We start from the raw sequence: 24,440 nt of genomic DNA on the forward strand, positions 1-24,440 counted from the left end.
ACATAAATAATATATAGATAAATTTGAATCAAAGCTAATTTGTTATATGTATTGTGCTATTAAATATGTGTGACTTTATAAACAACTTTGTTGTTATGATTGCTTAATCTGTAATTTCCTGCTTAGAGTTGCTTCTTGTGCCTATTGTATCTTGACTTTTTGAGATATTTCACCTTTTTATTTTATTTCACCTTTTACTTTAATTAACCATGTCATTCAGCTATGGAAAGCTGGTTCCTTCACTCTTCTTTTGATTTTCTTTTTATTTTGAAAGTGTTGTGTCCCTGTAGTGAAGCCACCTCGAAGTGATTTTGTGAAGAGCTTTGCTATCCAGATTGTTTTGCCTATGACATCCCGATTAAATGTGCTTCTCGTGCCTAAAAGATTTCACTCAATGCTCGATGATAGTTACAGAAAATAGTCTATTTCATTAAGAGGAATATTTTCCTTGACTTTTTAACATGCGACTGATTGAAGAGGCTTGAAGCAAATCTCGATCTTCTTTGGTAAATTACACCTGATTTGCACTTTAACATGCACTTTTAGGTCTACGCCATTTTTTACTATTTTTGTTAAGTTTATTTTTCATCATTTCTTGAAAGTATTGAGTCCTTATACCTTGAAGTAATTTTGTGTTGAGCCTTGTTATCGAGATTGTTTTGCGTATGCCTAATGAATGACACTCTTTTCAATGCTGGATGCTAATTACAGATTCGTTTATAGTGTGTTCCTTAAAAAATTATTCTTATTCAGGTCTCTGTGATGTGGGGCTGATTAAAGTGCCTCTTTCCCAATCAGTAAAGCAAATCTCGATTTTCTTTGCGAAATTCCGACTGATTTCCACGTTGGCATGCAGTTGTGGAAGGTCTGGGCCGTAACTCTATACCGTACGAACACGCTAATATTTGCACTAATTTGATTAAAAGCATTTTAATGGCTTGAAGACTCGGCAGCCTCGCAGGTAAATGCTCGCACATTCATTTTGTTTGGTCTGAAGGCGAAATCTCCCCGGAAGTTTAGACTGCAGCAGCGGAAGTACACACACACAGTGAAGCCTCTGCCCGGTGCCCATGCCATGGCCGCACCCCCCTCAAAATGGCCGCCCATTTAACGCATGTGTTTGCACGCCACAACTTTCCAATCCCCCAAGTCGAAGAAAGAAGCCCCGGCCGGAGAATACGCCAAGGAATTTTCGGGGAGCGATGCTTTACGGCAGATGGAATGGCAGGGATGGGAAACCCATGCCCAAAACTGAACTCCAAGGAATTTGCGCCCGTCTTTTCTGGCTTCTAACGCTCCTTTTTTCGCCCCCCTTCCCCGCTGCTTGGGTTTTTCCGCCATTTCAGCAGAAAACTCAACCAACTCGCACAACCAAAAGGCTAAAAGTTCAAATGCAGCAGCAGCAGCTCTGCCATTTCACCTGACTGCAAGAAAGTTTTTCATTTGATTTTTCACTTCCCATCCGTTACCTTGGCTTGGGTTTGAGTTTCGGGGTGGAAAACATTTTTCTGGTATTTTGGATTGCCTGCGGGCCACCTCCCCTTTGCGCCTGCTTATCGTTTTAGCCAAATGTTCGAACTGTTCGCATTGGATTACATGCGGATTTGTCCATGTCGTCTAGGCTATTTCGCCGGTCAGTTAGGCTACTTTTTTTTTTGCTTTTTGTACAATCCCCCAATTGGATCGTTCTCATTACGGAATGGGAGTTGGATAAGACCCCACTGCGGGAGTCCGTCATACTTTATTTGTTTTCCCGGCTAAGCGCAGAAGTTCAGCCATCAACCAAAACTTCAACTGCAGCGCAAAGTCAAATTTCTGTTCTGACCAGACCCCAGACCCAGTAAGTGGCGTCAAACTTTCAGAACCGAGCGTCTTGGCACTTTTGCATATTTCCACCGAGGAACACGGAAGGGAGGTGCCGAAATGCTTGGTTAGGCAAAGATCGTTAGGGGAGAGGAAGGAACGATGCAGCGAAAAATAAATACTCTGGAATAGATTGGAATTTTCTAAAATAGAAGTAGAATATTTCAGCTGTTAAGGCGAAATTCCAGTTTATGAGAATTGGTAAAACATAATACACATATAATATTAAATTAATTTAAACTTTCTATGGAAAATAAACATACCATTAAGGTAGATAAGAGGAATTTGTATATACATAAATATTTATATATGGGCTATATCATTTATTCTTACCACATTCTTCTAACTCAACTTCAGCGTCAAGGTTTTAAAAAGTTTTTAAAAAATAAAATTATTTAAAATTCAATTAAAAATGTCAAAATTCTTTTTTTTTAATATATATTAAATATTAAATTAATTTCAAAAAGGGAAATCCAAAGGCTTGCCAGGACCAAACCCCCATGCTTTTGGGACGCCGGACAATGGCAGACCTCAATGCTGGCCTCGACTCTACCCCTTTATTTTTATTTCCTCAGACATCGTTTATCAGAGGTCTGCTGGTGTCTTCGCTCGGCTGCATCTTTCTTTTAAACACTTACTTAAGTGGAAATTTATGTTGTTTTTCTAACCGTTCTTGGGAGCTGCCAGGCTATTGGTGCGCAAATGTTGCATTTGATATGTGCCAGACAAGGGACCTAAGCCCAAAGTCCAAGTCCTGGCCATTTGTTGTTGCGCCCGATGCACACCCACACCCCCCAGCTCACCCACACACATACGCAGATAAAGAATTAAGTATCTGTGTGAACGTAAAGACAAGTTGGCAAAGTTAAAGTTTTGCTTTAACAAGATAACACGAACCAGCATGAAAAACTGTGGGCAGAACTTTTTCCACGCTAGTTGGATAGAACCACTAAGAAATGCAGGAGGAAAATAGTTTCTCTGAGGGAAATATTCAAAGTAAAATACATTATTTAAATAATTGAGTAATTTATGCTAGCTTTGGACAGTTGATCAGCGCCTTTCGCTCGTAATGAAGTTCCGAATAGAAAACACAGAACTCCACTGGCACTGGGGTTTCTTTTCACAGGTCGTTCGGCAGGTACTTAAAAAATAACAAAATACGATCTCAACTCATTGAAAATAAAAGTTGAAACACAAAAAAACCCGTCGGTAAGCTGACAGTCATCAGACAGACAGTGCTCCAAAAGTTACCCTCTTTGGCGGCAGAAGCAGCTACAGAAACAAAAACATCGTCATCAGCAGCGACTGGGAAACTGCTAAAAACGAATCGCGAAACAAAAAGCAAACAGCCGAAAAAAATCACAAAACTTCACACAAAAAGCACTCAAAATATTGTTGATTATGCCAGCGCAGACAGGGGCCCGTACTCACAAAAACATGCAGGACTCTTCCGATTTTCAAAATCGATTAAAACACTTTTAAAAACACATATTAAGCAAAAAATATTTTCAATTTTGAATATTGAAACCTTTTAAAAAAATACTGAAATTAAAATCCTTTTCGTTTTGTAATGCAAGATTCCTCCATTCGATTCGATTTGAGGACTTACGATATACAAATATTATGATTATTTTAAAAATCAGCAAATATCTTGATTATTTTAACAATGATAAATTTTTTAATTTTTTAATTATAATTGGTAAGCTAAAATTCCGTAATATTTTGGGTAATAAACATTTTATGAAACCCCTATAATTATTTTTTAAAAATATTTATATACATTTTAAATATTTTGCACATAACATTTTTTAAGTTTTCGAGGAGTTTTTAAGCTTGGAACCGCCCTGATAGACACATTTCCGCGTGCAAGGAACAACAACAGCAAAACGGTCGCAATGAACGTCGTCATATGGCTCTATTCCCGCCCCTTTTTTTAGCCCCATGCGATGCCGCTGCAGCCAAAAAAACAGAACTGAAAAGCACGGCCGTAATGTTTTTTCGACGTCCGCTCACTCGGTGCATTTTTTCACTTGTTTTTGAGTGTCTTCGGTGTTTAGTTTTGGGTCATTGCGCATTGGTATTGTTTTGCCAGGGAAAAGGGGCATCGGCTGCATGTCGGTACGGCCGCCTTCGCCCCCAAAAATCGACGTAGTTAAGGGGCGTTAGGACTCACAGTGCGAACTGTGCAGTATCTCGTTATCCATTGAAAACTTTGCCTCTATGCGAATTCGTTTGCATTTCTTTTTGGGAACCCTTCCCTTTCGAGAGGCTACTCTTTCCAAGTTAGGCCAAAAGCGAACCAAGAAAAGGAATGGTAAGATTCAATTATTTTACACAGAGATAAGTTAAAAGGAGTAAGGGTTTATCATAAATATTAGAAACATCATTGATTCCATAATATATAATATACCTAAAGTAAAAAAGCATCCAAATTTCACATAAAATACATTTATTTTATAGTTTTAAAAATATTTTTAAGGTACATTTTTGGTTTTCAAAAAATATTTTTTTAAAGGAATACCTAGAGTACCTAAAAGTTTCCTAACATAGATGCAAGCATATCCTTTTGGGCACTTTTCCAAATAACAGTAATTGCTGCCATCATGTTTTGTAATGTGTGTGGGTGTGGGCGAGTGAGCCTGCGAGCCTTTGTGTGTGTGAGTACACCCCAGTATGAATGTGTTTGTGTGGTGCTCCTTGAATTGCATTTCCCCGAAGGCCTATAATTGTTGTTGACTTTGCCTCGTCGCTATCACCCCTGCAAAGCCCTAAAACCGACCTCTTATCAGCCCCATCCACACCTGCTGGTAAGTTCACCTGATAAGCTTAGAACTATATTTTAAGCCTTTTGTTTGGGCGGACTCTCTAATTAAAGCGGAAGTTGAGAAAGCTTTTTAAAGTTTCGGACCCGTCAACTTAGTTAAAAGCCAACTTGGCTTTTAATGACTCTGACTTTTAATTTCATTAAGTTCGTCTAAAAAGTAAGCTCTTTATTTTGCACCCTGCGACCCCCAACCTTGCTTTCGCTGCGCTAATGCTATTAAATGCATTTCTGTTAAAGTTTTGTCTTGGCTGGTGAGTCGGTTTTATAAAAATATTAATTTAGAAAGGTTATTAAAATATATATAAAATATATATATGAGTAAAAGGCAACAACAAATCAATTTATCCCTAAATAGTCGCATAAACTAAATGCTTTCTACAGCTTTAATTAAATGCCGCAATGGTACACTCCCCCCTTTTCGCTGGCACTCAATCACTTTCGCCTAATCAGCGGCTTGTTTTGGGTCCACGTAAACAAAACCCCGGCGAAAAGCCAGGTTTTACAGACTCCAAGCAGGGTTGCAAAGGGCAAAAACAGGGGCTGATTGCTTAATAATATTTTGTGATGATGTGAATTTACTTTTATTTCTCATTTGGGAGGAGGCCAACCTTCAAAAAAGAACCACCAGCTCCAAGCTGGTTCCCAAAAGGCTCCTTTTCATTCCATACATGGGCATACCCACATTCATTGGCTTTTGGATTCAAATCAGCTTAGAGACCCCAAACAGGTGACAAGCATTTTTTGTGTGTGCTTTTTTACCTGTCGTGTGAGGAATGCTTCATGGCAGAGCATTTGTAAATATTCATGTTGGCACTGGGCTGGTGTATTTTCCCTTTTGTTTCTTACGTGTTGAATGGGTTTCTCTGTTTCCGGTTTTGGGGTTGAACTTTGCGACCCCAGTTCCATTTTTCTTATGTGCTTTTTTTCTGTGGCATTTGTTTGCCTCAGCGATAAAAATGTAAATTTATGAAGTTTTAATCAATTTGGGGAATTCTCGCTTTCTTTGCCCTGTTTGCCCCTCTTTTTTGCGCTTTGTTTTTGCCATTTGTTTGTTGGCCCCAAAAGGCAAACACAGACGCCAGACAATAACACAAAAAAAATTCGCTTTGCGAAACATTTAAAACATATTCCCCAGTTTTTTTCCCACCGGCTCTCCCTTTTTTATACTTTTTTCTTTGGCGACGCACAATAAAGACCCTAATAAAATTTTAATTTAGTGTTATTTGTCACCAGAGGGCGAGTAGGCATATTATACGGGGAAAGTAATACAGATGAATGTTTCACACTTTGAAGGTTGTTTTCCGCTGGGAATTGGGTGTTGGGTTGTAAAGCTTCCAAGCTCCGAAATGAAGTGAGCATGGAATTAGGTAATATCTTAGTTGGCCCAGCCAATTTATAATATGGCAATGGAACTAATTGACACGGCACAGGAGAACACATAAATTTTGAGGCCATGCAGCGTAATGTTTATTATTTAATTACCATAAACCAAATGCAGCAATATCCAGCCAGCTCCCTAACAAATTGATTGTTTATTGCCAGCACACATTAGCAGGGGCAATCAAATTCGCAGTTATTGTATTTCGGCATTGTCACACGCTGCGTATACGCAATGTGGCAGCATGGCATTCCGGAGGCAACTCGAAAACCACCACAAATAATCCTCAAACAGGCGCTGGGTGGGCTGTAGTTATGAAACAAGACCGCAGGCCAAGGCGAATTATGAAAAGGGTGGGTGGTATTCCTGGGGTGGTGGTATCCTAGGGGACGGCCTCCTGCAGGGCGGCGAGCAGGAAAAGCGGAAAAGCGAGACTCTGACAACTGCGGCAACGGTAATTGCCAATGTCCAGTGTCCACCAGAGCAGCAGCACAATCCTGGCGACCATTTGGAATGCGTTGTCCTTCTCCTTTATTTATGGCGGGGAGTTGGAATGGCCGAGTGGGTGGCACTAGGTGCGGACTACATTACTCCGAACATAATTTTAATGTGCGTAGTAAGCGCTGGCAGCGGAGAGATCCAACTAAACAGCAAACATAAAACCAAGAAATGGAAATGCAGGCACTGCGAAATGCCCTAAAAATAAATAATAATAAAATAAATATTATTTAAATATTAAAAATCAAACAAAATCATAGAAGAAAAAGGGAAACAGAATTTTCAAATTATATATATTTTTGAATTATTTCAATACTAACATTCAATATTCTTTGTTCCCTTTCCAGACTCAATAAAACACAAATGTTGTTTTATATTAAGCTGCAACGTTTATTAAAATTTGTTTACCCTCCTTTAAGTTTCAGTGCATAAATATACTTCAAAAAAATCTCAAAAAAATCTATAAATATTCAAAATTGTACCTAATACCAGCACTAAGCTCTGCGAAATAGCAGGGAATCCAAGTACTGTTCGGCATTGTCACTTTTTAGTTAGTAGTTGTTATTTATGTGCCATTAGTGAGTGCCTAAAACGCGGGACTCCTCTTCGCTCTCGTCTCGATTTATGCCCTCCAACCGGCGCGGCGAAAATGGTTCATAAATTCTCGGCCGAGCGCCGAAAAGTATGCAACTGGTTTCAATATTTCGCATGCTCGTATTATCAGCGGCAATCATTTATACCTTTCAGTCTTCTTCCTTTTCGAGTGTTTTTCCCTTCTCACTCTCGGGCTCGCGTCGTGGGCCTGCTTTATCGGCGTTTGTTTTACTTCCGACGGCGGAACCAGAAACGGAAATTTCTCATTTCAGTACATTTCCGCTCCTCGCGCACAAATACACTGCGCGAAATCGCTACACATGCAGATCGTATGCATAACAAGCTGAATGGAGGGGGCTCGGATTCCCCGGCAAATGGAAAACAAACATGGGGACTGTTTTCGAGAAGGACGAGGGCGAAAACATTCATTCTATAACAAATATGCGAGTAATAGCAACGATAAAAGGATACAACAAGGAACAAGAACACAAACAGCTATAAGAAATCGCCAGCAAAATGTTTTAAAAACTGCCAAAGGCATAATTTTGCCTTTCATGTCTTTCTCTTTGTCTTTTGCTTAGGAATTTCAGCCAGTACGAAGGGCTTTGGGTTAACACGACTTGGGGGAATGGGTTGTACAAACTATATATACTACGGTGACGGTATTTGACATCGGTTTTGCATTTTTCCTCCTTTTTATTGTAATTTCTCCTTTGTAGTTGTCTAAAGATATGTTGTTACTGTGATTTGTGTTCTTTGAATGCGGTGTGGTAACCCAAATAAGAAGGGTCAGCAAGATAAATGTGTTTGCATTGAAATAAAACCATTTAATCATGCAAACATTCAAGTACTAGAAAAAATATAAACAAGATAAATATTGTTTGTTAAAATTACTACAAAATGTATTGCCAAAATCTCTTGGATTAATTACGGCGATGGCCATCAAGAAAGTACCCCTCTCAACTGTGGAAAAACATTCCTTTAGTATATCGAAAAAGGTCTCTCAAATTTGGCGTTAATTTGACACGAGAGTTGCGATAAAGGTTCCACCTAACCAGTCGCCATTCACCTGCGCAACTCTTTTATTTTGCCAACAGAACTTCCACTTGAGTGAGTTTTTGTGAGGAGCAAATTCAATTTGCATATTTTGACGGCAGCTCCGACTGGGGAGCAAAAAATGTTGGCCCAAATGAGAAATGAGAACGCCTGGCGCTAATTACAAGAATTTATTGAAATCAAGAGTGTCGACTTACGCAGTGCGGGAAAATGAAATGGTCGAGGGATTTTTCGGCTTGGGCCTTGGAAATCGGCTTTCGCGGATCGGGTTCTTTTGGGTTCCAATTATTGACACTTGACCAAACGGCCAAGCGACCAAAATGGTAATTTCTATTAAAAACTTTACGAACAATTTTTGTTGAAAAGAATTTTTTCTTTCACTTTTTGGGTCATTTTTGTTTGAAGCCATCGAAGTAATGAAAGTGCTGCGACGAACAGAAAAGTTTTCGATTTCAGTGCTCTTACAAATTGGCATTAATTAATTTTCAATGTTTTTTTCTTCGCCCTTATTGCGGGGCACTTGAGCCTTTTTTTTAGGAAATTGCATTTCATTTTTAATGAAAAATATTTAGCAATTAGTGCGCGCCAAAGAAAGTCATACTGAAATTGTTCCTAAGCTCAGTTACATGCTTTCAAATAAGCCCTGAAATAAGACGCACACTCTGATTACGGTTTTAAATTAAATTCAAGGCTTAACTCTCGGCTAAGCCGTCAGGGGAATATTTTTATCAAATTTAATATCATCCTTTTTTTTTGACCCACAAAACATAATCTCTTATTTCACTGGAACCCTTCTCTTTAACCGGGCGAGTCATATAAATAATTCCTTTTCATTATATTTTTGAATGAAATTTCGCGGATGTTCATTTTTTGTACTTATTTCATATCTTCTTTCGCCGGCCTTGTGCCTAATATGAATTTTATGCAAAAAGCGCTTTAGGGTGGCAGGGCTTTGGTCATAATGCTTACCAGGTTGGGTTACCCTTTTTTTTCCCCCGACGTGTGGCATTAAAAAATTTAATGTTGTTATTATGGCACGCGAAACTGTAAAGGGAAATGCGTGCAAAGGATGAGGGGAAACCTAACATAATTTCCTTCCCCCATTTAAAATGTACCTCAAAATATGTTTAAGTTTTCTTTTAGCAGCTTTAGTATACAAAATCCAAATCGCATCAAGTTCCAAGGCATTCTTCACCATCATGTCAAACATTAGGACAAGTTTGCAAACTAAAACAAAACTTTATTCTTTTAAATTGTATCCAACATAAGTTGGACAAATAAAAAACTTTTCAATACATATATTTATATATATGAAAAAAAAGTGTCCAGCAAAGTCGTGTGTAGAAAAGTTACTTTTTTTGGGAACCGAACGAAGGAAAGTCGAAGACTGAGGAGAAGGCAATAAACTTGAGTTTAGCGAGTGGTTTTTGTTTTTCCTACACGCCCTGCAGTTCGATGTGGTCAAGTTTTGCGCACTAAGCGAAACTAATGTCGAAGTGGCGAAGCGCGAAAAGAGTTCCTCCTTTCCCTGTTCCAACGGCAACATCAGCCCGGAAAAATGTTGGAAAACTAAGAAAAATGAGACGATAATGGTAGCGATATGGCTCCAAAGGCAAAGTGCTCTTCACTCCCCATAAAGAAGTTGGTTTTATTGCCCAAACTTCGTGAAGACAACCGGCGTAACTGAATCCGCTAATCATTGAAATTTACTTTGCTAATAGATAAAGGTGAACGACGTTCTACAAAAAAACCAAAATGACAAGGCAATTTGTTATTCAAAATAAAATCAATTAGCATCGCCTTATCTTCCCACAGATAATATTTTGATCTTGGTGACCATAAATCAAGCTGCATAAAAATAGAAATCAATTTCAATGGACTCAATGGAACTGAAATCATCGCAAACAAAGCAAGACTATAAATAATATTGGATCTGCCCTTTGTATTTGATTTCAAAAGGGCCACGTTCTCGGAATTTCCATTGTTTGGACCACTTCAGACCGCATTGACAACTTGGCGTTAAATTCGACCACGTGTAACAGCTAAATTTTATTGACGAGCTTCACAATTGTCTGCGATGACAAAGGCGCTGCCCAAAATGACGAACTTGGCTCCTTGAAAAATACTGCCAGTAAGAAAAGCACAAATTTACCTAAACTCACGGGAATAAAAGGTATTCCTGTACCAACCATATGTCACACAGTTAAATGCAAAAAAGGTGTGGCAAAAAGTAAAACCACATATTTGGCGAACATAAATCTGCAAAGCCAAAAGTCGAAAACATACCAATTTCACCATATTTTTATTTTCTTATTTTTCTTTGCAGTACAATGCAATGCAACGTTTTTACTCAGCCTTCTGGAAGCCTTTTTGGGGCCCGGAAGAGGGCTGGGTCCTTGGGCCAAATGCCCATTTTTATGTATAACCAACATGCTAATGCCAAGCCACTAAAACACACATTTCGCTCCCAACTAAACGGAAAAAATCGCCGGCCAAAATTGGAAAGTACGTTGCTCGGTTTTCTCGCAAGTTTTTCATATAAATCTGGAACAGCTGGCACTATGAAAAGTATGGAAGGTGGTTGGGCAGGACCAAAAGGTGATTCAACCAAATTGCAGGGAAAAAACTCTTGGCCTACAGCGTCACACCAAATATAGCAAAGCAATAAAGAAGCCTTAAAAAATTGTCCAAAATTAATTTCATAAAGAAATATTTTCTTTAAAAATATGTGTACATTTTTTTTCGGTTAAAAAAACGTGTAAAAGAGGTTAAATATTATTTGCAAAATTTTAAATATATTTTTTCTTGAAAAGATGTAGTTTAAAAGGTTTTTTATAATATTAAATCACACTTATATATTATTGTTATAAAACGTGTAATTTTGCTTTATTTCTGCCTGTCAGAATCCTTTCCCTTGAATAAGACCCACGAAAAATCCGTTCAATTATGTTGGCACTTGGGAAGCTAATAATCCAAACTAAAGGCTAAGCCCTGTCAGTACGAAACTCTGAAAACCAGGCCCAAGTGTCATCAAAATCGCGCCAGAGTAACACGATTGAAAGCCCGGAGGGCTCAGATGGCTTTAAGCCGAAAACGAGAAGGGCTCACACATGCCTATCACATTCGAGAGGATGTACCCGGGATTCTAAAGAACTTTTTTTTTGGAAAGTGAAAATAAATAAATAAGAAAGAACGCTCAACTGAATTTAAGCGCTTTTCAAATACGCCTTCGAGCGCCAACCTCCTCCTCTCAGCCGTTAGTCCAAGTCCCCACTTAACGCATTTATGTTGAGAACGTGATATAATAAAGAGAACACAGGCGAAATGGCGAGGAATTCTGGGGGAGAGACCCTAAATCCTTCAAAAGCGAACTTACTTATTCTTCCGGTCGCGACTATCAATATCAGCGATTCTTGGTAACCCTTTGCGCAAATATTACTCATACACCGGACCACGCCCCCGTGTTCAGGGCACCACGCCCACCCAAAACGCCCCAACCAACGCCCACAGCCCCCACCCCAATGACCTCCATTCGGCCCAAGTCAAACGCGGCGCGCAAAAATATGCTATAGAAATTTTTTCGCACCCTTAGCGAATGCCTGGCCTCGCAAATTGAATTGAAATTCGATGGCACTTTAGCCGGGATTGGGATGGATGGGAGGTGGGTCTCGTCTTTTGGGGCATGTCTTGTGCTTGTCTATATTAAGGTTCCTCAAGCTCAGCTGCCTTTCGCGCCATCATCATCATCATCACCATGGCCATCAGCATCCTCATCATCGTCGTCATCGCCATCGCCATGCGAAGGGGCGCATTAGGCGCGCATTTTCGAGTGCCTTTTCAGGGATAAACGTAAATTTTATTAGTTTTTTTATGCCACCCCGCTTCTTCTTTGCATTAGCGAAAATTAGTCAGGCATCGGGCTCTAGCAGCACAGCTCAAAGGTTATTTGAGCAGCCCATGTACTCCCTGTAGCCATTTTATGTAGCTCGGCTAGTTTAAATTGTGAAATCGAAGGTATGGCACATCAAAGGTCACCCTTTTTGGGGTCCCCCAGCATGGGTATTTTGAATTCTGTATGATTGCCATGCACAAAAGTCAGTCAAACACAGGCATTGTCAATATTGAACCGTCCCTCGCGCCATCAAACCAAGAAATCCAATAACCTAGTGAGCTAATAATATTTAATAAACTCCCGAAAAGTCTGGAAATTAAAAATGGAAATAAACAGTATAGCACAATAGAGAATGAGAATGAAATATTAGGATGGGTGCAAATAAACTCACTTTTTACTTAACAATAAATTGGATTTTCCTGTTCGCATTTAGTACGGATTTCTGATGATTTTCAGTTCAAATATTAAAGATTTGCTACCTTTTCCAGTTCTTTTTCTTAGGTAATAATTTCCAGCTACTTAAAGAATGTTTTAACTAAGCTCAGCTGTTGGCAGCTTTCTTTAAAAAGAATCCAAATTAACGTAATGTAAGTTGACACATTCGCATGTCAAATTCCAGTGAAACTTTTTCCAATTGTTAAATGAAACGCAAAGATAACAGATTTTAGTCATTTTATCAAAGACTTCGTTTTTAATGAATTTACTTCGGGACAACTGTCGGGAGTGTCGTTGAGTGCGTGATTAAAGCAAACTGAAATTGGATATCAAAATGTACGCCTGACATTTATTGGACAGTCGAGGAAGGGGAACTTGCAAAACGCTCGGGCAGATGCAGATGCTGAGGAATCGTTTCATGATTTTAAATGGAAAAGTGGACTCGATGCCAGTGTAAACACCTTGAAACAACCTTACCATCAATGCACCCTCAAGTCAACACTTGGCACCCTTTCGAAAGTAAAGCTGGCAATTTCACATACTCCTCCTTCTTTTGGGGACAAAAAATGTGTAGCTTAGATTAAGGAGCTGTCCTCGCTTGCACATTTCCAAGCGCTTGGCAAATACAGGGAATTTCCCAACTAAACCCTTGCACACAGGTCTAAGATAAAGGCGGCGAAGGAGCAAACATTACAATTACACTTCTGCGGACAGTTTTCCTCTGGCAATTGTGAAATTTATTACGTATACGCAGTGTGCAACGTGGAAACTCGTGGGGCGAACAAAACATGGCGAACAAATTTTACCCGCTGACAGGTGGGGAAAATGTGCAGCGAAAAAGGTAAAACAACCAACTTTACCCGGGATTTGTTAAGTTTATTTCAACATTTTGATTGCATTTGGAGTTTATGCTGATTGTCCGCCCTCGTGCAGGTAAACACTGCAAGCTCTTATGTAGTTTGTACCTCAAGATTTCCACACTCATTAGGCAAATGTGCGTGAGCCACCCCCTGAAACGTATGCCATCCTTGGACCAAAGTGATTTAAGAGTCATCTTACTTGTGCCACTTTCAATTGTGATTTATTGCGGTCACACCGCACAAATTTTTCCCAACATATGCACCATGTGGCAGGGCGAACAACCCCTTCAAATGAAGTTGCAAATGCGGGGCACTTAATTTACCCAAGGTATTACAAGGGAGCACACTGGTTTGTGGTTTCTGAAGCCAGCACAATGTTCATGATAGATGGAAAATAAGTTTTTGGAAAAGCTTCCCCGAGTAAGTTTAATAAATTTAAAAAGTCCAATTTTTACCCAGCTCACTTAAAGCAATTTGAGTATATTTTCGATCGGAGGAACTTGAAGGTGAAATACCTCTTTGACTTGCCGAATATATTACTATGCCTGCGAAGAAAACACCCAAATAAGCTTAGCCAGTTTATTAAGGTCAATTGGACTAATGTAGCTGGGATAATTTGAATTTCCGGCACAATAAATTGGCCCATTTGAGAACCTACTGATACCGTAAAAGATCTCAGTTAGCCCAACTTAACCAGAAAACCCCCCGCGGTGTGCTTCTATATGCCGGGCTCATTATAGTTAACCGCACATTAATGAAATCTCCAAAGAGGGCAGCCTGTGTGTGCGGATGATTATATGTGTGCTCGGAGGAAAGCCGCTGAAATTTATATGCCACAAGATGCACAGTGAACGGAGGAGTGGAGATAATCAGCAGCGGCGGGTAGTCGACTGAAGACGCTGCCGATGACTTGTCCTCTACGTTCGAAGACCCTCCTCCGCCTCCTTCAACGGCTCCCGTCGTCGTCTGACTCTGATTGATTTGAATAAACGCGTGCATATTTATCAAATTAGCCACAAGCACCGCAGAGCGAGACATATCGCCCTGCTCAAGCTGTGGATGGGGAAAATCCGCATATGTATACAGATGCACTTCAAAATATTTATAACGTATCAGTTTCTATGCGTTTTAAAAGAAGCATTACCTCTTAATGAAAAATAATACGCTTGTGTTTAGAAAAGATTGTAAAGAGATTATGATAACAAGATTATGCCTGACGAAAGCTATGAGAAAGTCTCGAAGAAAACCCTGCGAAACGCCTAGCTAAAGGGCCTATAAAAAACGTTTTAAAAAAATACCAAAACGTAGCAAACAACCTGAAAAAATTCAAAATAAAGGAAAAACATGTCAAAAAGATATACTAAAAAGCAATTAAATACTTCATAAAACATTCTTTAACATCTATGAGAAGCCATATTTATAATTCCTATTAAAATTATTATAAAAATGTTTCATAAAATTTACTGAAGCTAACATTTTCTTCAGGTGTACTTATATACATAGGCATTTATAAGGCAGTTGCAGGGCCCTGTCTTTCGCACAAAGTGTCATCAACTAATCAAGCAAGGGTGGCTGGGAGCTGGATGCTGGGAGCTGGGTGAGTGAGGGAACCTTGTAGTTGGGCCTGGACAGATGAAATGAAGATGAATCTTTTGTGGTCAGCAAAGGCATAAATTTTATCAAAGCGGGGGCGACGGCACTCCAGCGGTGAAAAGTGAAAACATCATAATAAATAGGCTTATCAAATTGATAAAATGTTTAGCATTCTTGCGTTGATTTTGATTTAAACGCCCGGCCATAAATCAATAAATAAATGAATAAATATTACATTTATTGTGCGCAGCAGCGGTGGCTGCGATAATAAATAATATCCACCGAGGCAAACTCTTTCAGCGATTCCGCGCTGTCCATTAGCGCAGGGCATAAATAAACAGCCATTGTCCGGCAGCTGAAGCCATTAACTGGCTTTGTTTAGTCGAGGAAATAATAATAATAATAAAATGGCCTAAGCCCGCTCTTTTAACTCGTTTTAACACGCTCGCCCCTGACACAAATTTTAATATTTACTTAGCGCCTTTTTAATGCATTTCCTAAGATTTTACTTTGTGACGGCAGGGACTGGGCTTAATAAAAACTTGGTTGGGTATGAAAGTGTAAGGCCGGAGAATAAGACGTTCGCCCACACAAGGGTTAAGTCGGAAATGTACGGCAGAGAGTCTGACCATAATTTTGAATAATTTTGTTATTTATTTCTTTTTTTGGTCAGGACTCAGCAGCCAGAAAGGGAAGCCGGCAATAAAAAGAGGTCCCTGGGAAAGCGTGAAACAGAGTCCCTTTGATGGGCATTGCATTATATTTTCATTAAAACCCATAATATATAATGGTGTTTTAGGGTAACTTAACTTTTAAGGAATTTTCCATCTAATTAAACGCCTAAATTAGTACACAAGCTTATTTTTAAGCAAAAAGAAAGAGTACTTTGAGACTTTGCTAATGCAAAAACTAGAGAGCACACATCAAAAATGTAATGTAAACTTATGCCCGCCAAACAATAAATGAGGTCACTGCGTATACGTAATGCCAATAAAACGTATAGCACACATACGGGAAACTACAACTGGAATAAAGGAAAATACCAAAAATGGCGTTTTATTGAAATTTATGGCCAAAGTTTTGGCCACTTTCCTCTTTTGGCTGTTTCCTGCAATCCACATATTTCAATTAGTTTCAATTTGGCTAAAAAGCCGCATACACACATATACCTACTAACAGGCTTTTCAATTGTAGAATCAATTTTCGATCTCCGCAACAAATTCTGGATAAATGGGGATTGTTGTATGGGCTCTTAAAAATTATAATAAAAACAATAATCGAATATTACGCAGCCCAACCCCTTTGTCTAACCATCTAGAACCGAAAATATTTATATAGCCCACGTATACAACTTACAGAATGTGTGTGTGGGCCGAGTGTATAAATCGCATATATCTATGTCCCAGGCCAACATCCGTTGAGCATTCAACGACGGTCAGCTGCATTGGCCATTGAAACGGAAATGAGAACTCAACGCAGCGGAAATTTAATAACGACCAACAATTTAGCCATCGAAATGGGAATGAAGGGCGAGTGCCAGAAGATCGCTCGCACACACACAGGACGAGAAGGACATATTTATGCGGCCATTTTGACTGACCGCATCCAGCGTCCACATCCAGTATCCACCATCCAAACCAGCTGCGACCACGCCCTCCAATTGTTGTCCGTTGACAAATGACCATTTCATATGTGAAATGGCAATTCAATTGATTTCTCTGCGCCAAACCGTTTGCAATTGAAATGAAAATAGTTCGAATATGTTCCAGCCATCGGCCGCTGGCCATCGCCACTCCGCCTTTTTACCCCCGTAATGAGAAGTATTTCATAAAGCCCCCTGAACCGGCCACATAAATTGCTTCGTGTTTGGGCGAGAAAAACTGACAGCAAATTGTCAATAACATTGACTGGGGTGCGGAGAGATGTTGTGATGCCAGGAATGGCAACTTTGTAATCGAATTTATTGCCTAGAACAGTTCAAGTATGTCAACGGGCATAATAATAAATTTTATAGTTTAATTTGACGGGCCTGCAGATGGGGCAAAGATAAAAAGGTTGTTGATATCCAGTTTCCATTAATTACAATAAAAAGTAGTGTGGAAAAAACACAATATACGGAACTGATTAGAACTATTAATGTGCTTTAAATTAACTCTTTCAAAATCATATCGCAATCCAAGCTATAGTAAATCATAAACAATTATATTAACTAAAAAGCATTTAAAAAATAAATAAATCAAAATATTTGCGCTTATAAAAAATTAACAATTAAAAATTAATATATTTAATTATTGGTAAAATTAAAAAAAAAAAACAAACGAAATTCTACAATATTTACTTCCAAGTATAGAAGTTTAGGAAAGATAATATGTCCCGCACATCACATAACAAATGCCTCGTTTATCAACAAAAATGCATCGGAGGCAGGCAATTTCCTATGAAATTAATTTCCCTAATCAACCGTCGAGCAAGTCACCCAGTTGACTTTTTCTCAAAGGGAACTCGTGTCAGAACCTTGTCAACCTTCCCCCGAGTGTCACTCCTTCCTGTCGCTCCAATCAAGTTTATTAAATGCCTTCTGCCTGGGCTCAATTATCGTCCTGACATTTTTTCTTTCATTCCTTTTTTTAGGATGGCGGCTGGGCTTTATAATTCATCCAGCTCAGTCGCTGATATGTGGAGGACTTGCCGAGATGCCTGCCAGCTGTGTTTGTCAGATAACAAAAGAGCTCAAGACTGGGCCATCCTTTCGCCATTGTTCACTTCCTTGGCAGAGATTCGGGCGCAAAGATATTTCCATGCGGATTCTCGCCAAATTAAGTTATGCAGATGAGAGCTGCTAGAAGAGTGTTGGCATAACTTGTTAATAAAAATATGAAAAGTGTGGACCCGAACTTGATTTAATTTTCGCCCAGCAATTACAATTCAAATGAAGCCGAATTCCATTTGGCCAGAGCTTAAGCCAAAAAGTAAATTTTCCATTATTTTCTTTAATTTAAACGAACCCACACAATCCCTCCCGTTCGGTCCCTGTTCACACGGGACCACAAAACACAGGGCATTTGCATGACAAAAGACTTCTCCAGTTGCTGCACAATGCAAACATTGCTAAGTCGATTCTTAATTTTCAATTAAAATCCAATTTATATATAGACAAAGCTCCCAAGAAGGGGTTTATCTTTTTGCTTAATGAATTATAACTCGAGCGAGAAGTTAAATGGGATTGAGGATTTTTTAATTGCCAGCTTTTCAAATGAAGTAATAACTCAAAAGTCCCCTGTGTGTATATGGATTGGATTTTTATTATTTTACAAAAGCCAGTGTTGTTCATATAAATATACAACTTATTTTGTGTACAAGCATGGCTGTTACAAAAAATATATGGGAAGGTATACTCATGACTTAGAAGATTGTTAAGCTCAGCTACTATTTCTGGTCTTCCTCATGTACTCGAACAATTGCACCTGACTCAATCTCTTGTCCTTTCTCTTATAATAGCCTTTGGGATCCAAGCTTAAAGCAAGCAACCTTAATGACTCTTCATTTGCCAAATGCAGACTCAGTAAAAAGCTTATCATGCCCGAAATAAATTGATCCCTTAAATCGTTAATGACATACGAGTAGTTTTTGCAGGTCAAACTGAAGGTCCGCATGCGATCTCTATAAGAACTGGAAGCCAAACTGTGTGAATTATGCAGGCGAATATTTAGCACATACTGTTTCGAAGTTTCACAGGATTTCAGGAACTTTTTCAGCTTGTTATTCAGATTAAGGACTAAGTTATAAAGTCGCTCTAAATACTCTTTGGACTTCCGAAGACTTTTCGTTTGCAGGCAACCGCGTTTGATGAACTTCAGGTATGTCCTATTAGCGAGTAGTATATCTTCGAGAGTGTTAGCCTTGTTGCAAGCCAACAGAAGTCTGTCAAAAGCTGGCTCCAATAAATCCTTGAAAAAATAATGCCGTAAAACTTTCATTAGCTCCAGACAATTGTTGATCAGCTTTGCAAAAGAACAGCGTGTTTCCTCCAGGCCCTCGAAATCTTTGATATCGTAGCGACTGCCAAGGTGCGCCTGTTGCTGAAGTATCCTTTCCAAGAGCACATAGTCGACGTAATGGAATCTCCAGATGGCGATAAAGATCGGTTCATACAACTCAGCATCCTGGCCGAGAAGAGCAAGCCAGTATTTCGGAAAGCTCCAGCGAAGGACAAGACATGACCAACACCTGGTGCCTTCGCTAATGGCCCTATCTATATAGATATCCTGAATCGGCTTGCGTAATATTTTATCTTTCATTTCGTTTAAAAGCTGAATATCAAAGGAACTCTCCGGTCTTTCAAGAAACTCGTCGAACTTGCTTATAAAATCTCTGATGAACTTCAGATCCGCTAGCATGATGTACTTGTACAGCTGATTAAAGAGGTACTTCGGATTGTACTCGGTTTTCCGGAGATATCTTAGCACCTTGCCCGAAACCTCCAAGTGTAGATTTCTAAGAAAAGTATGGAGTGGTTCCTGGTCGGCATAATGATAGCATTGATCAAATTTCTGTAGCAATATTTCTCGTAGTTCTTTGCTTTTCATACAAGTTTCCACCTCGAATCCCAAGTACTTCTGTGCGTATACCATAGTTTTTCCAACGCTAATTATAAGCTCATCGAGCTGAGGGTCAAAAAATCCAGAAAAATAATCTGTAATTCGGAAGCGTTTCTGCCAAAAATCACTAGTATTCGATGTTGAATCTCGTTCTATGAGAAACTCATCGCCATCCAAAGAATTTAGGCGACCAGTAAGTAGCCATTGTTGAAGTTTAGTAATCATAGGTTGGCTAGCCACTTTAAGCCACGTTAGCAATAAACTTTTTTGATAACCGCATCTTCGGCATGACTGCTCATACAGCGAAACTATAATAGACTTTTCGTTCTGAATGTTTTGCAGAACAGATATAAGCCACTGAAAGTGCAACTGGTGGTGTCGAGTTTTTCGATATAAACTTATCAGACTGCAGGGATTCTTTTTCTGTTTCTTATAGAATAGTTTGAAATCCAAGAGGTAACTTTGCAGACATTTTCGGAGAGCAGCAGCAGTTTCTTCCCGTTGGCCAAGTATCTTCAGGTGCTCTTCTAACTCTCGATAGAAGTATCCCAGGTGGCCAATGGAAAGCAACAAATAGGACTCACTGAGGCTATCCTGATGCTGTGGCGAACGCAGTTGCAGCCTACCAGTTACACTTGACACCTTCAAATGAGGTGATCCGTATCCCATCATCCCATGGAGTGCATCGGTAAAACGGGACTTTGCGGATATATCCTCATCACCCGTATCCCTAAAATGCCATCGCAAGGACTCGTAGGCGTTTCTCTCCTCACCCGTTAGCAACTGCCTTAAATTGAGTTGGCCCACCAAAGCCACCCAGTCGGAGTAGCTTATTCTCTTGGGAACTGACTTCCTGGCGTGTTTAAGAATCTGTTTCATCCGCGATTCAATCAAAGATACATCTATATCCGATGAAGGGCAACATTTCTTATCCCCCGTTATCTCAAAAAATTGATCCAATTGTTCATAGAAGTCGGGGGCATTTGGATCTTCAGGGGAACACTCATAAGCCGAGTTCGATTTGAAGATTTTTATAATGGCACGAGGAGCGGCAATAATGTGCCGTTGATGCTGCCATTTAAAATAAATTTCTTCGCAATTTTGTATCTCACTTTTTACAGAAAACACATCCCCTGAACCATTGTTCTTAGCCATCTCACTGGGATTTCTTTTCTGTATACTTAAGCCTTCAGCAATGTATTTATCCAAAGTATTTGAATAGTTTACCTTGATATCGCATTTATTACATAAATCAATGATGGAATTTTTTTCTTCAAACTTCAAACTAAATTCGGAATTTAGTGACACATTCTGAAATTCTGCAACGCAGCGGTCTTTGGGTGAGGCGTCAGAAGTACTTCTTACGGTTGAATCTGATAAAGATGTATGCACTTCTCTTCTCAGGTTTTTTGCAAAGTCACATTCCTCTGCTAAATCAAAGATCATATTACTGTTCTCGGGTAATGATAAATTACTGCTGGTTTCATTAAAGTTCTCACTTTTCAACCCGTTTTTACAATTTTCTCGGTTTTGTTTCCTGCGTAAAAGGCCAGAGACACTTTTTAATGTCAATTCTGATATGGATTTATCCACTTCCCTTAAAACGTTGAGTTTGACGTCACTTACTGTTTTCTTAATTTTACTTAATATTGGTGAAAGCATTTCCTGATTGTCCTTCTCATCTAAAAATTCATTTTGATCTATCTTAAAATTTAAATCTAAGTATTCCAAAGACATGTCAGTGCCTATCATATTTGAAGATGTTTTTAAATCATCTTTAAATCTACCTTTACATGCATAATTTTTTCCAGGAAGCTGGGTCAAAGACCAATCTTCTTCATTGAAAGTGGGTTGTTTAACGTAACTATCGGCTTGGAAATTTTTTTTCAATATAGGGTCATCCTGTTCAGAGTTAAAGGCATTTGATTTTTCGGGAGCTAAGTTAATACTCAAATCATTATCAACTAAATAGCATTCATCAGAGATATCAATGAGCAAATTCTGCGAAGGAGGTTTCAAATCACTCGGGTTATTAATACAGGCTTCAGTTTTACAATTTGTATTTTTAATACAGGTTTCAGTGCGAAAATCTTTATTTGAAAATTTTGTCAAATTCGAATTCATTTTAGTAATTTGACTTGATTTTGTTGAAGGCTTTTTTTGACCGCCAGCCTCAACGGATATTTGTGATGTTAAATTATAACCAATAAGATCACAGCATTCAGCAGAGATATCAATGCGTAAATTCGGCGAAAAAGATATTAAATCTTTCGGAGATTTAATTGATTTTACTGGTAGCTTTTCTTGACTGTCTCCTTCAGCGGAAAATTCACAGAATTTTTCTAATGATTTTTCTAATGGAATGCTTCGGCCATCATCATTTTTTAGCAAATGACATTTGTCATAGATATCAATGTATAAGTTATGTGAAGAAGACTTAAAATCTTCAGGATTGTTGATACAATCTTCACGGCAACTACTTTTATTTGAGAACTCAGTCATTGACTTATCTATTTTAGCAATTTTACTGGATTTTTGTGACAGTATTTCCTGATCGTCCTCTTCAGCGATAAATTCATAGGACATTTCTTCTGGCTTAAAAAACCAATCTTCCATTACCATAAAACATTCTTCTCGGATATCACTGTATAACATACAGGAATCTGACTCTGGATCTTTAATTTCATAACAGTTGGACACAACAGTTTTTTTGCGATCTCCTATAACTACTTCTTTACTATTTCTCTCCTTACTTTTACGACATTCAGCGGAATGTTTTCTTTCAGACGTCTCGTGAAAGCAACAATTATTTTTTTTGGTGGGACTCAATCTAGATGAGAGAAATTTTCGATCCTTTTTCTTTTGGTGTCCCTCTATCAATTTCGACGATATTTTTCTAGGTCTTTGTAAACGAAGCTCTTCAGTAAATGTTGAATTTTTCCCAAAATTTGTCGAAGCATGTTCAACATTTTCCATTGACGGTTTTCTCGACGAATACCCAGAAATACCATTTTGCAACGTCAACTGCAGAGACCGATCTACTTCTTTCAAAACGTTTAGCTTTATATCACTCACAGATTTCCTCAGTTGATTCAAACTCCCATCTGTAAAACCCACATCTTCTGATCTGAGCGCAGCGCCATTGTCATCAATATCTTCACATAACTCAATTGTCGAGTCAGTTATTGAATCAAGTTTATTTTTATAGTATTTGTAGAAATTTGTCATCTTTTTTAGGCTACAATGAGAACCAAAGGTGGTGTTTTTAACAGCATTTGGTAATTCAGCTTCGTCAATGATCAAAGAACAAACATCTTTGCTCTCCATTTCATCTGAGATTACAACGTTATCCAGACAGTTGGTAGAAAATGGATTATTCTCAGGAATATTTAGAACTTTAAAATCATTAACTTCTTTACCCTTCGAAATGGCATCCTTATCAAAATAATCCTGTTTGGCAATAAATGTTTCCATGTCTTCAGGACTTGGAGAAGCGGCTTTCTCAATGATTAACCTACAAATATCTTTGCTTTTAAGTCCATCTGAAATTACATCTTTAACAAGAATGTTCGAAGAAGAGGAATCGTTCTTAGGAAAATTTTGAGATAAAACATCCTTAACTTCCTTATTTTCTGAGATAGCTTCCTTGTCAAAGCATTGGCTAGTCAAATTGTCTTTGGGAGAACTAATAAAATTTTGTAAATTAATATTGGCTTCACAATTGATGGATACAGATTCATCATAGGCATTATAATCTGCCCCACTTAGACTACTTAAGTCAGGCAGAGGAATTTCCTCAGAAGCATTAAAAGTATATGTTTCTAGGGCTTTACCAGAAGTATATTGTTCTATCACTATATCTGCCGGTTCAGGAATTATTTTTCGGCTAACGATCTGAAAGACTTCGCTTTGAATTCTGATTCCTTTTGAAAAGCACATAATTGTTATCGGCCAATTCTCAATCAATATATAACCTTCTAGTCTACTAGAGCCTAACTTTGTTTTTTCTACGCTTTCCTCAGACACCACTGCTTTTGCTGGATAACTAACCTTTTTAATTACCGAGTCTGTATTTTGGGAAGTCTTCGATCCCAGACAGATGCTATTAAGGGAATCAGAGCATCTTCCTTCGACATCTGAAGTTCCATTAAGACGATGCAATATGTTTTGAACCTGAGCGTACAAACGATCAATGAGTTCTACGCGATGGGCATAAGACTTTTTACGATCCCCAAGTTTTGGGTGTACAGAATCAAAAAGTTCATAGCAAAGATTTAGGTACTCGCATCTTAAAGGTTCCGGTTCTATGTCCACCAGATCCTTATAGAGACGCATAAAGAGATCGCCGCGAGTCTCGTGCAGAGTCTTCTCCTCAGAATCCGCTCCCTTTTGCAATTGTTCGAATTTCATCCGGAAATCATTGAGCAGGACCAGCTCAAATGAGTCGTTTGAAGTCGTATTATTTTGGCTTATAAATCTCACCGTTTCCTCCACATTGTGGTTGAAGTTACCAAGGCTAGCGCTCAATTCCCAGATGCCCATAAATAAATCATAGCCTTCAAGATCGCCTTCATCGGAAGGAAGTTCTTCAAGCAGTTCAATCCCTTTCGCTCTTATTGGAATTTTCGAAGAGTGTACTGTATCCATTTTAAATATATTTATCACTTAAACTAAAACGGAAAGGCAAGCGTTATAAGCTTTTTCCCTTGAGGTAAGATCTCTTACCTTTTCAGTAATACAAAGTTTTTGCATAATTTTTTTACAAAATTTGTAATAACATTCTAGAATTTTGTGAGTATCTGAGTAACAATGTTTTCAGTGCCACATATGTAGGTGTAATCAAATGAAT

The 24,440-nt window shown here is 38.7% G+C and overlaps 1 protein-coding gene across 9 annotated transcripts; it reads right to left on the reverse strand.

The window, feature by feature from the left end:
* Positions 1–6,239: 6,239 nt before the first annotated feature.
* Positions 6,240–24,431, reverse strand: LOC108032769 (uncharacterized). Of its 9 annotated transcripts, XR_007763415.1 has the most exons (4): positions 24,317–24,431; positions 23,642–24,261; positions 23,011–23,105; positions 22,770–22,923 (listed from the first exon to the last, which is right to left on the reverse strand). XR_007763415.1 is itself a non-coding variant. In XM_050885144.1 (3 exons), the coding sequence occupies exons 2-3, from the start codon at positions 24,236–24,238 to the stop codon at positions 6,648–6,650; spliced, it is 711 nt and encodes a 236-aa protein (XP_050741101.1). In that variant the 5' UTR covers positions 24,239–24,261; positions 24,317–24,431; the 3' UTR covers positions 6,240–6,647. The 9 variants fall into 9 exon arrangements, 8 of the variants coding, with proteins under 8 accessions (XP_050741101.1, XP_050741098.1, XP_050741097.1 ...); XM_050885144.1 differs by lacking the exons at positions 22,770–22,923; positions 23,011–23,105 and adding an exon at positions 6,240–6,761; XM_050885141.1 differs by having other exon boundaries at positions 18,272–23,764; positions 24,074–24,261.
* Between the last annotated feature and the right edge of the window lie 9 nt (positions 24,432–24,440).

Source organism: Drosophila biarmipes, chromosome 2L (genome assembly GCF_025231255.1).
Source record: "Drosophila biarmipes strain raj3 chromosome 2L, RU_DBia_V1.1, whole genome shotgun sequence".
In the NCBI taxonomy this organism is placed as follows: domain Eukaryota; kingdom Metazoa; phylum Arthropoda; class Insecta; order Diptera; family Drosophilidae; genus Drosophila; species Drosophila biarmipes.

Bases quoted from the DNA above. Each gene is read 5' to 3' on its own strand.
- LOC108032769 (XM_050885139.1), bottom strand. From the start codon at position 24,238: ATGGATACAGTACACTCTTCGAAAATTCCAATAAGAGCGAAAGGGATT.